Genomic DNA, 12183 nt, shown 5'->3' with positions numbered 1-12183 from the left:
AGGAATTTCTTGGCTGTCTGTACTTTCTACGCGCGCGCACTAACAAACAATTCAGAAATGGACAGAGCGGCGCAACTTCGCGTTATAATATACGGCACTTTGGGCGCAGAAACTACCGATATCGCATACTTCACGCATTTTTCTTCGAAAACGACGAGACGAAGGCTAAATTTTCCCTAAAGAAAAAAGGAAAAAAAGGAAAAAGATTCTTCTAGCCATTTTACGCATTACTTTTTCTATCAATTTCGTAGTAACGATTTCTCCGTAAATTAATTAGAAAGCCATTTTTCCAGCGACTTGGGAGTCGTACAAAACATTCAACTTCAAAAACGAATATTTCCACCTCGGTAGAGCCAGGTTCCCTAAAAAAAAAAAAAATTGAATCCTATATGGGTGATGCATACGTGAAAATAACGTACCGCCAAACTTTCAACGAAACTGTAAGGAACTGGATGTACGCTACAGATAGCTCGAGGAAACGGACATTTAATCTTAAACCCCGAAGAACTTTCAAAGTCTACTCGTATATATATATCATATAGATGGTAGACAAAGAATCGCGGAGAGGAGAGCATTGAGCGATCGCGCCATAAGGCGTACGCCGCGTTGTGCACGGCATAGAGCAAGCGTACCTACAACGACGATGCACCTGCACCTGCCCGCCAGTTGCACCCCTCTTTACGACGATGCTATCTAGGATGTAGTGTGCATGCCCCCCTCGCCTCTGTTCGCTTTCGCTGCTCCTGCCGCCGCCGCCGCCGCGACACCTGACGCTCCTCCGTCTACACGCTCCTCCGGCTCTCTCTTCTGCACGCTGACGCGCGCGCGCGACCGCGTGCACGCCGCTTTGTGAGAAGTACCATTAACCTGGCTTCTCACACATCCACCGATCCCGACTGTTCCGAGTCTGTCTGCCTCTCTACCTGTCTCCCCTTTTCCAACAAACACGCAGTTTACCACCTACCGATAATTTTCATAGACAATGTTTGTGCTCGGTTGGAAATATATATATATATATATAATGTGTACGGAGGTTGAGAGAGGTTTGAGGATGTATTTCATTAGGAAGGAGATGGTTTAGGGTAGGTCTCGGAGCTGTATAGGTATCGGAGAAATTGGCATCGTTGGTCATAGTCTTACCGGTGATTCAGAAAGATATTTAACGTTTCGCATTTAACGTTTGACGGACAAAGCGAATTCTGTTGAACGACGCAACAATCAGCTCGATGCAACGCTTCGATTTCTACTACTTCGCAAAGATGATAGATTATCGTAACGTAAGTAGAAGCAAAGCGAGATAAGCGATAAACTCATCTGTTTTAGATTCTTGATTTAGGACACTTTCATAATCACCGGCACGATTAATGTGGGAGATTTTAAAATCGCGTCTGTAATTGTGGGGTAATTCTGGTTTTGCGAGGAAATTTAGATTCGAACGCGGAATTTTAGTTGCGTGAGATTCCTGAATCACTGGGAATTCCAACGTGCAAGATATTCCAAGTTGTGATATTTTCAAACGTAAACAGCCCTGTATTCGATAAATGTCGACTTCTCCACCATTGAAATTTGGAAAGTCTAAATTCAAAAAATACTACGTTTACATTAGCCCTCGCTCAAATTTCCAGTTAAGTTAAGTACATCAAGCGTATTGTGGTACACGCAGCCGCTTAATTTGAGCGTATCCTCACGTTGCAGATATACCGGCACAAGTGCCGCCGTTAACACCTGGGACCAACAAGAAGATGACCGAGGCCCTGGAGGCCTCTTTCGCCTCCTGGGAGAAGGAACGGGTCCGCCTCAACATAACCAAAGGTGAGTGCCGCCTTTTTCCTCCTCCTTCTTCTTCTTCTTCTTCTCTTAATACCGCGTATACTCGTATTCCAACCTCGTGGAAAACGTTCTTTCGTCTTTCTTTCTTTCTTTCATTCTTACTTCGCCTCTTTTCCCTTCCTCCTTATGCACGTTCCATGGCGTACAGGTTTCTCAACGACTTCTAATTACAGGATCATTGCCGCGATACTCGTGATCCTATTCGCGAGCTTTGACGTTTTCATCCGATCTCTGTATACTTGTTTGTTCGATTGCTTTTTCTATACCGATGTGAGCTATAGCTTGGAAATGTATATGATCTATTTTTTTCTTCTTTTATCTCGTATCTCAAAGAATTTTTTGTTTTCTGCTAATAGAGACACTTATCTTCTATGTCGCAGAATGTCCCTTTTTCTTTTTTTTCTCGTTGAGAATCGTGGATCGATATTGAAAGATAGAACGTTTCAGTGTGTTGGATGAGATCGAAGTTCTTGAATCTAATCTCATTAAGAAGGTATTAGAGACGCCTTGAATGTATCGTTAAGACGTTAATCAGCTCGGTATAGCATAAATGTTGATCAAGACTGGATACATTTATTGATCCTGATTAAGATATCCTCGGAAAATGCATTTATTGAGAATCGAGAGTCAGAGGCAGATGCTGATTAATCAAGCCCCAGCGTTTTTGCAACGGTTTGTGGCATTTGCGTTTTTTCCCGGCTGCTATTCTAATAAGTATGATCAATCGAGGTTTTAATCGACGTAATATTCCTCGATACATATCATTCCTTTTAACTACGACATTCTTTATCATTCGTCTTAACATCTTTTAAAATTCCGCGTTCTCCAGCTAAAACGTATATCCTGTTCCACTCTCTACGACCTCGTTATCCTTCGAAAATTTCAAAACTTTATCTACTCTCTACGTCTATCTACTCTCCAGCTCGATCGAACAACCCCATAGGAAAATCTGTCTTATTTACGCGCTCTCGTTTTCCAAAAATTGTACTAACACGTACGTTACGCCAGTCACTTCCGAAACACAAAACCTCGATACTTTGTTCGTCTACTATTCGAAACCAAGAGCATTGCTCTCAGCAGTTCCGAAAAAGAAATCCACTCTAAAATATCCCACACGCCTAAAGAACAGAAGCAAAACGCGACAGCACGAAATGATTATTCCACCCAACGAAAAAAACCTGTGGAAACTTCAGCGCACGATACTCGAACGAGCTTCTCGTTTGGTTGCACAACGCGTCACGGTCGACCGCGAACGAGAGAAATTTGTCGAAAAATCGGAGTATGGTCTGCGTGTGTGCCCTTTCGAAACCGGGAAAAACCTTGCTGCGTGCAATGGTACGTGCGTGCGTGCGTGCATGCGTGCGTAAGTGAGTGAGTGAGTGAGTGCGTGCGTGCGTGCGTGCGTGCACGGAGACGCGCGAGTATATACGCGATGTGATGTGATGTGCGACGAGGCGGCGATGTGCAGGAATTGTGAATGTGATGTTGATGGTTCTGATGGGGAGCCGATGCCACACATCCGGTATGCGCATTCAGAGCCACGCGGGTGTGACGTTACTTCCGGTCTACATGCCCCGGGTTCGTACCCTCCGGCCAGATCACCTACAGTCTGACCTCCGTGAACCTAACGAGCAACCTCGCGCCGTTCCACTTTACAGCGGACCGCAGTCGCGCTGATTCCCTAGTCCTTTCTTCTTCCTTCTTCTTCGCCACATTTTTCTTCTAGTTCTCTCTATAATATCGTCTTTTCGTCCTTCTTTTCTCGTTTCTCGTTCTTTACTCTTCTGTACTATCGATCTTCTTCTCGACGTCCATTGTCTTTGCTCTGGCGTTTGTCACAGTTTGGCTGTAGGCTGATGATGATTTAAAGGAGTAAGAGGATTTGGAGTTTGGAAATTTTGGAGCGGAGATCAAAGGAGGATTTTATTCTCTTGGGAGATAGCTCTTTTATGGTAGAGATTGACCTAGGTTAAATTATAGTGCCATGGTATCACGGTTTTTCATTTAAGCGGATACGAGTCGGGTTGAAGTACAAGTCCCTTACGATGTTAGGACTTGCGGTACGGATTATGCTTTCGACTTAACTTAAAGGCAGTTTGTATTTGTAACAAAGTTTCGTTTGAACCGCAGCTTTATCTTCAACTCCTTATTTACATTAAAAGTTAGTAGTTTTATTCGTTCAAGTATATAAAATATTCAAATTAAAGCACAAGATGATTTGGAGTTTGGAAATTTTGGAGCGGTGATCAAAAGAGGGAAACGAGGATTTTATTCTTTTAGGAGATATCTCCTTTCGTTTTGTGTTAGACAACGATGTAGGATACATTGCAATATGTTATCAAGGTTTCCTACATAATCCCTTGCCTTGTCTTACAGTATCGTATCACGGTCATAGTATGAATTATGGTTGCAGTTCAACTCAAGCAATTTGTATTTATAACGAAGCTTCGTTCGAGCTGCAGCTTTCATTTCGATTCTTTAGATTGAAAATTAGTAATTGTTAGACTGCGGATTTTTATTTCATTTATACAAAGTTTAAAGGTGCAAAAATGTACGCTATTCGTGTTAAAAACAATATATCTTTGTTTTTCTATATCTACCAGGTAATTTGAGATCAGTCTCCTTCGTGGAGATTATAACGATACGTACAATATCCAAAATGAAGAGAAAGAGAATTTCGAGTTTGAAGATTTTGAAGCACAAGGTCAGAGGGAGAAACGAGAATCTTATTATTCTAGAAGACATTTTCTTCGTTTTATATTAGACATTGGTGCAAGAGTAATTATATCGGCATGATACCAAAGTCTTCTTTCTGTTTAACCGCTTGCCTCGTCTCGCACTATCACATCACAATCGTAGTGTGAATTATGGTGGCATTTATAATTAGACGTAATATTTCTAACAAAGTTTCATTTGTACCCCGGCATTAATTACAATTCTTTACATTAAAAATTAGTGATCGTTAGACGGCGGATTTTTAATTAAATTTCATTTATTAATTAAACGAGAAAGATCCCTTTCACAAGAAAGGCGATATATAGTAAGAGGAAAACAAGCGTCGGGGTGATACAATCGCTGTGAGACAGTAGTAAGACAAATACGTGTATAAATACGTTGTACTGGAGCTCTACGTTAATGCATCGCTCGGGTTAGCTAAGCCTGCATAAACCTTCTTTCTTCGATTGCTGGTTGAACTGAAGAAAAAGTTGATATTATTGCATAAAACGTTGCCTGACTCACGTATACAGGCAATAGGAGGAGAAGAACGAAGGATAGAATAGGAAATGGTGTGTAGAAGTCGATAAAGTTAAGAAACTGTGGACAGTCGACGAATTCCTTCAAGACTTTAAATAGAAGGATAGTCTCGCCAAGCAATAATAGGCTGACTGAAAATGGATAAAACTGATATATTGCCATAATAGGATTTTCTGCATTTATAAGAAATTTGAAGCTGTAAAGATGCACGCTATTTGTGTTTTATACAAATATATATATATATATATAATATCGAAAATAAAGCACGCGATAGAATATTCAATAGGCGAAACAACACTTTAGTTCAGTTTCAATTTTTCGATCATATCGATAAAAGTATGAACCTGCATAAACATCCGCAGTCTGGTAATCATAAATTGATCTGTAACGTGTAGTTGAGGCTGAACCATAAGCGAAGAACGGGTTAGTATGCTTTATTCGAACAACAAAGTATATCGCGTACTACTCACACCACCGTGATTTCTGTCTGGATCAATGGAAAAGGGAATTAACGAGTAAGTGGAATTGCAAGTAGTTTGATGTTAACACGATCCATTTCTCGAAGTTTGGTACCGTGCGTGCTACAACCGTCCACGAAGCACCTGCTGCACAGAGACACGGCGTGCATTCGCGATTGCATTGCAGGACGTCAGAACCCTCTGACGCATTCGTTATTATGATTTATTCAGAATTTGCCTTTCTTATGAATAATAAGCGCCGCCAAGGATGTATCCCCTTTGTCGAATCGAGACACGGCTCGTCACGTACCGCATCGACACACTATCAGAATGTTGCTCGCCACCGAGACTTGCCATCTTCGAACTCGCGCGATCATCGAGGACAAACATCATCGAGATCCTTGCGGTTAATATTCTGCGTTGATCGAATCCCAGGTCGAAGTCTCGATACGTTGACATTTTTTCGTTGACTTGTCGAGAATTTCTGGGATGTCAGGGATGAGAATAATGGTGAGCAAAGTATAGAAATATCTGGATAATCGTCTATTTTCTCGTCACTTGACGAATTCGATCGAAGCGAGAGAAAAAATTGACGAAAGAATAGAGAAACAAGGGACGATCACTGGTTGTACGTTACTAAAGTTACTAAAACGAGTTGGAATAACATGAAATAACATTAGAATGATTTATTATTTCAGTAATATCCCGCGATAATTGAAACGAATATTTTAGAAGACATTGCGTAACATTGGAGCGTTCATTGGAAAGCGATAAACGATCTTAGTAGAAGATAAAGCGCAAAAGTAGAAACACGATGTTAAAGATGGGTAATTAAAATCTTGAGTGTGACGCGAGCTGCCATAACCTCGCATCGGGACACGTTTCAATCGGTCTGCCAGACAGATCCATAGAAACGAAACGAAATTAAAAGGAAACGAAAAAAGAGAGACGAGGAGGAGAATGAGATTGGCGTCCACCTGTCCATGAGGGGCTGGTGAAATTTATCACTGGAGGGCAGGTACATCGTATCGTAGGTAAACTGCTTGGCCCTCGTGCAAGCCAGACGGTTCCTAAACCAACCGACCGAAATCACAGTCGGTATTTCTCGATTATTGTCGAAAAAGCTTGCGCGTGACACCTGCGGCGATTATCTCTGTTTGAAGATCTCTTGGCTAGCTGAATCGCTTCCACCGGTGCTCTTAGACACCCTTGAGTTCCAGACAATTCGCGGTGTCTCTATCTCTCTTCGATAATAATCGCAAATATTTCGCTTATATAAATGTTCTAAGAAACTCTGAGCAAAAATAATAAATCTTCCATAATAGTAATCGGTTTAAAATACAAACTATAACGAAGTAATTCGAGCTAGCACAAAAGAAGAAGAAAAAAGGAACAGTAATCCTCCGATTCGAAAGTATCCAGCTTCTACCTAATTTCATTTTTAAGGTGCTATCGCAACGAGGAAGTAGTTTCACTTTCTAATAGTTTGAGCGAACCGACAAAAAACCGAGCCAAAATCCATGAAAATCAAGTAACTCTCTGAAACGTGTTATAAAATTCGTGTTCCGCTAGTATTCGCTAGTAGCGAACTTTACACCTTTCAATACCAAACCTATGCCTCTTTTTGTCTCTCTTTTTCTATCTTGCGTTTGTCTATATCTCTCTCCAACAAATACAATTTCAATATCGCGCGCAGCCCTCAATTTTCACGGTCTCATTCCACACCGATCTCGAGTAACCATCAGCGGTCCTGAGAAACCCGTGTGCACTAACATCGTGCACCAGCGGACGTCAGAAATCGCGATCAGAAATCAAAGGTGGCCGACGAAAGAGGCATAATGATCGGGTAGAGCGAGAAAGAATAGAAGGAAGAACGTCGTCGGCCTTAGTCCTTGGATGGCCATAGCGAAATCGCGGAGCCGCGGACGGATCTCGCGATCGTCGTCGCGCGTCGCTACGTGACTCGCGAGAGTAACGCCGTTTTTATGAATGGAAGATATTCCTCGTTTCCATTCGTGGAAACGATGAAAACCAGCCAACCAGTCGACGAGGAGGATCGAGCCCGGGGATCGGTGTCGCGGCGATAATACATAAATAGAGGAAAGGTGAGAGAGAGCAAAGAGAACTTGGCTCGCGCGAGTGTCTAACGGCACGGCACGATCAAAGCGACCGCCGATATTTGAGGATCGCGCCGATGTTTGCCGAACTTATTCCTTGTCAGCATTGTTAACAGACTGCTCTCCCTTTTGCTCGTGGTGACACTCCTCCACCCTCTTTACCCTCATTCCGCTCATTCTTTCACGATTACTCCGTTTATTTCGCTTTTAACTACCTCTTAAATGGTCGGGTTATGTGAAGCTATTTTTGGTTCTTTTTTTTTCTTTCTTTCCTTTCTTTTCTTTTTTTTCTTTTTGTTCCGCCGAGAGAAGATCTCGAAACGTTTCCTCGTGGAAGAAATCGAGATTGCCTTCGGTCTTGAAGCTCCAAGCGACCGAGAGTTGAAAGAGCGAAAGGTTGCGTTTAACTCACTCTGCTGCGTTCCACGGATTACTCTCGATCAGACAATATTTTTTTCATCGTTAGGAAATTTCTCAAGTTGCAGAGAAACCAGGGGAAAGGCTTGCATCGATGTGATTACGTTACGTTACGTCAAACTACGGTATCCTTGAAACGTTAGAAAAAAAAGGAGTGGCTTTCTCGATCGAAAGGAAATCGAGATTCGGGCGTAAAAGATTAACCTGCTCGCAGCAGAGTTAATTAGAGAAATTTCGTCAGATGTGGAGCAAAATTGAAATTCGGCTATCCGATAAAGCAACTACGTGAGCTTGGAAATTGTTTCGCAGAATTTCCTTCCGTTTTCTCCTTTCGTAATTATGTCGGTGTAATTTTCGCGTTAGACGATAGAGCAATACACGTAAGCAAATGCGTGAAAAACGAGCCAAGGTAAGATATTTGCGCGCGAGGGTAGAAGAAGCGATTACAGAGCGTAGTATCGGGTCAGTTCAGTCGAAGGCTCTCTCTCCCTCTCTTTCTCTCTCTCTCTCTCTCTTCCTTGTCCGCGCGTACATTGGTTACAGCTTTTAATCAACCGTACCGCAATAGACTAATCTAGGCAATTAGTTTCCTACGACGTAATCAGCTGGCAGATAAGGTGAAACAACGGGTGGGAGTTAAAAGTCCTGTATTACATTAGATTATTCTTCGTGCATTATCATCGCCCGGAGAGAGAAATATGCAGATCGCGACGCCGCCGGTTAGAGATTATCGACGAAACGAGAAAATATCCAACAAGTAGATGCTTCTTCCAGTCTGTTCTCGTTTAAAAACAGTATTTATTAAGTTAATTCTATATAGCGATGGGATTGAATTTAATGTCTAGTCAATTGCGATAGAAAAGTTTCACTTCGTGAGATTCAATTATTATTCATGAGAGGTCATATTTCATTTTCCGTGACGGAACACGATGTTTTTAATTGCAAATAAGCGATTAGCTTGAATATTCGAGGACTCTGTTAATGAAATTTTTTATGAAACCGTTTTAAAGGAATGAAACGTTACGAACGATGTGGGTACTGTTAAACATTCCATAATCTTTATATTCTCTTATCCGAATTATTTCCCTCCGATATCTTTTCAGCCTCTCTTAAAATATCTTTTGTATGGCTATTATTTTCCAATTTAAACTTCTCAATCGATCTTTCTGTTCACGTGTTGATCTCAGACAGAATGTATCCACTATTTCCATTATCCCACAAACGGCTCTCTATCATTGTATTTTGTTCTCTGTACGCTAACGTTAATCTTGCCGAATAATCGAGTAAATAAATAAATTGCAACGTTAAAATTTTCACTGCGTGAGAGTCACCATTACTATTCGCAGAATGTTATATGTTCCACTTTTCGTATTTACAAAGTACTCAGGATATACGAGCCATACCAAGAAGAGCAAATTTCGAGCAAAGTTCGAGAACGTACTTCTAAATCGTCCGAACACCTCGATACTCGAAAGAATTAAATTCGAAGACGCGTTGCTCAAGATCCTTCTTCTTTTTTTCCTGAAAGAAAGAGAGAGAGAGAGAGAGAGAGAGAGATTTAAAACATTTGCATTGACGCAAAACGTCGCCGCAAAGAGTGAAAGTATGAAAAAAAGTCCGAAATATTCGAGAGCAAAAATCGATGGTGTTTCGTCTGCTCACGTTTCGACGAATTCTTTTGGCATTTGGCGTAGAGAAAGAAAGGAAGAAGGCCTCGCGTTAAGGGAGGATGGGTTCGTCGTAATTTCTGTTTGCATTACGAACCGAACTGTACTTTCACGCGGGAAGATACCGCGAAACAATGCAAGACACGCGTGCAAATATGGGCGCGCACCTCAAATGGGACATTCCAATGTTTCTCGGTATTGCTTCTACCAAAGATGGCCGGGCCCGAGTACCGATCATGTCGTCAACCCGACGCAATATCTTTCTGGTATTCGAAAAGCCTTTGTCTCGCCTCTATAATCTTTCCTTTCTCACCTCGTCACCATTTTCATCGTCGCTTCATTAAAATCAAATCGATTTGCCTCTTCGTGTTATTCCTCGTTTCAATTTCCCACCTCCGTGATTCCCATCTAATTAAGAATTCTGTAAATTCAGCTTTCGAAGTTTTGCGCAACCTCGCCGTTACTCTTCGTTAAATCGCGATAACGAAACGATTTGTCAGAGCGTGATCCTATTCGTGGAACAAAATCATTTTGTTCAACTGCGTGTATACGGACGAGTCGCAGCGCAACGACGAGAATTTTTATTGTCAGAAACACGCGAAAAGAAAAAAGAACGATCGTGAAAGAAGGGAACGTTAGAACCCGTCGAGATATTAGAATAGATATCGATCGTTTCCTGTTTGAAAGCAGCGAGATCGTCATTAATCACCGACCCGATTTGAATAATCATTTTCAACAGTTAGGTGCTTTTTATTCAGCGTGGATCAGTGTTAAACGCTTCGCGGTTTTATGACGGCAGCGTAAGTTATTTGCCGATCGATTACACGACCGGCTATCGAAAAAAAAAAAGATATTGTTGCTGTTTCTTTGCGATCTAAAGAGATATCGATCGAAATCATAGTAACACTCTTGTTTCAATCATCGATACGAATATCAAACGTTAAGAGCTCTTTCGGCATGAATATGTATGCAACTTCTTGTTACGTTTTACGCATTGATTTTGATAGATGTGGCTGTTACATGATTTGTTCTGCAACAATTTTACGACTGACTACTTAGCATCTACAAAAAAGACTATATAAAAAGTGTATTTGAATATATTAGTATTGCTTGCCTGTTTTCATGATTTAGCAGAGCTTCTGCGCTGCTTCTTCGATTAAATTGATAATTTATTTGATTATATTGGAGCCTGCCTTTTTGTCTTATTTATTTACATTTTAAGCCTGTTGTTTGCATCCTAGGTTTTCATTCATCGTTCTGCTCGTTTATTTATGTTCCTTCGTTTATTTTCATTTCCTTCCGCTGGTTTTGCTGCATAACAGATTCGAAATAATTGTTCAACATTCGATATCGCTAAATGTCGGAACAAGAACAGTTCAAGTACAAGAAAAAGAAAGTAAATGAGTGTGGCGAGATTAAAAAATCTGGTGATAATATTTTTCAGATCCGAGGCAATGGTCGGAAGCAGCTGTCGCCCACTGGTTGCACTGGGCCATAGGGGAATTCTCCCTGGCTGGTGTGGCGATGCAACCCTGGCAGAACATGACGGGGAAACAGATTTGTGCCATGGGCAAGGAATCGTTTTTGGCACGTGCTCCAGCCTTCATGGGCGATATCCTGTGGGAACACCTCGAGATCCTGCAGAAAGGTACGTGACTTTCTTAGCTTCTTCTTCCTTCCATACTCTCTTCGTTTGCTACCCTTATCCTCGTGCGAAGTCAACACGTTAATTACCACCCCCCTAACATCTATAAAATCTCTTCGAATCCCTTATTAATTAATTGCAATACGATATAAAAATGTTGAAAAATTCAATCATCGAAAAGAAAGTTTCTGGAGAAAATAAAAAGGACAATCGAATCTGTCTCCAACAAGAAAAAAGAAAAGGAAATAACAGACCTCCGTATCCCCTTACATTACAAAAGAAAAAAGAATTTTCATAAAAAATTTCTGAAGACTCACCAAATGGAGAAACAGACTTAATTATCGATCAAAAGTTTTGTTTATACTGAATATACGATTTTACTTTATACGTCAGATATTTAAAAAATTGAATCATCGACATACTACTTCCCCTAGAAATAGAAAGGATCTTCTTCCAAGTAAAAGAAGAACCTCTATATCTATATGTTCTCCAAAATAGAAGGGAGTGGTCATTTTCTGAAGATTCGCGAGAAGGGAAAACAGGTTGGAGCGGAAGAATCATTTTCCTTGAGCTAGCACGGGGACATCCTATAGTCCGCTGAACAAAAACACAGATCGAATTTCCGTAAAATCGCAATGTCACGGCAGGCACAGGTACCTATACACACGAGGCAATACGGAGAGAGAGAGAGAGAGAGTGACAGTGAGAGTGAAAGGGAAGAACAAGAGGAAAAGAGAAAGATCGACGGGGGAACAATGAGGAGATCGTGGAAGCGAGACGCGTATCCTCTCTCT

At 41.3% G+C, this 12183-nt stretch overlaps 1 protein-coding gene across 5 annotated transcripts in view; it reads left to right on the top strand.

Annotated features, from left to right (window-relative positions):
* The window catches only part of LOC126928922 (ETS-like protein pointed), a 142979-nt gene that overhangs the window by 102350 nt on the left and 28446 nt on the right, over positions 1-12183 (top strand). For all 5 annotated transcript variants that reach the window (XM_050744814.1, XM_050744816.1, XM_050744818.1 and 2 more), the window contains 2 exons: positions 1696-1812; positions 11189-11392. In XM_050744814.1, coding sequence (XP_050600771.1) covers positions 1696-1812; positions 11189-11392 — 321 coding nt within the window. The remainder of the gene's footprint in view (positions 1-1695; positions 1813-11188; positions 11393-12183) is intronic.

This window comes from Bombus affinis, chromosome 2 (genome assembly GCF_024516045.1).
Source record: "Bombus affinis isolate iyBomAffi1 chromosome 2, iyBomAffi1.2, whole genome shotgun sequence".
Classification (NCBI taxonomy): domain Eukaryota; kingdom Metazoa; phylum Arthropoda; class Insecta; order Hymenoptera; family Apidae; genus Bombus; species Bombus affinis.
Note: the sequence above shows the minus strand (reverse complement) of the source record. Positions and strands in the feature narration are given on the sequence as shown.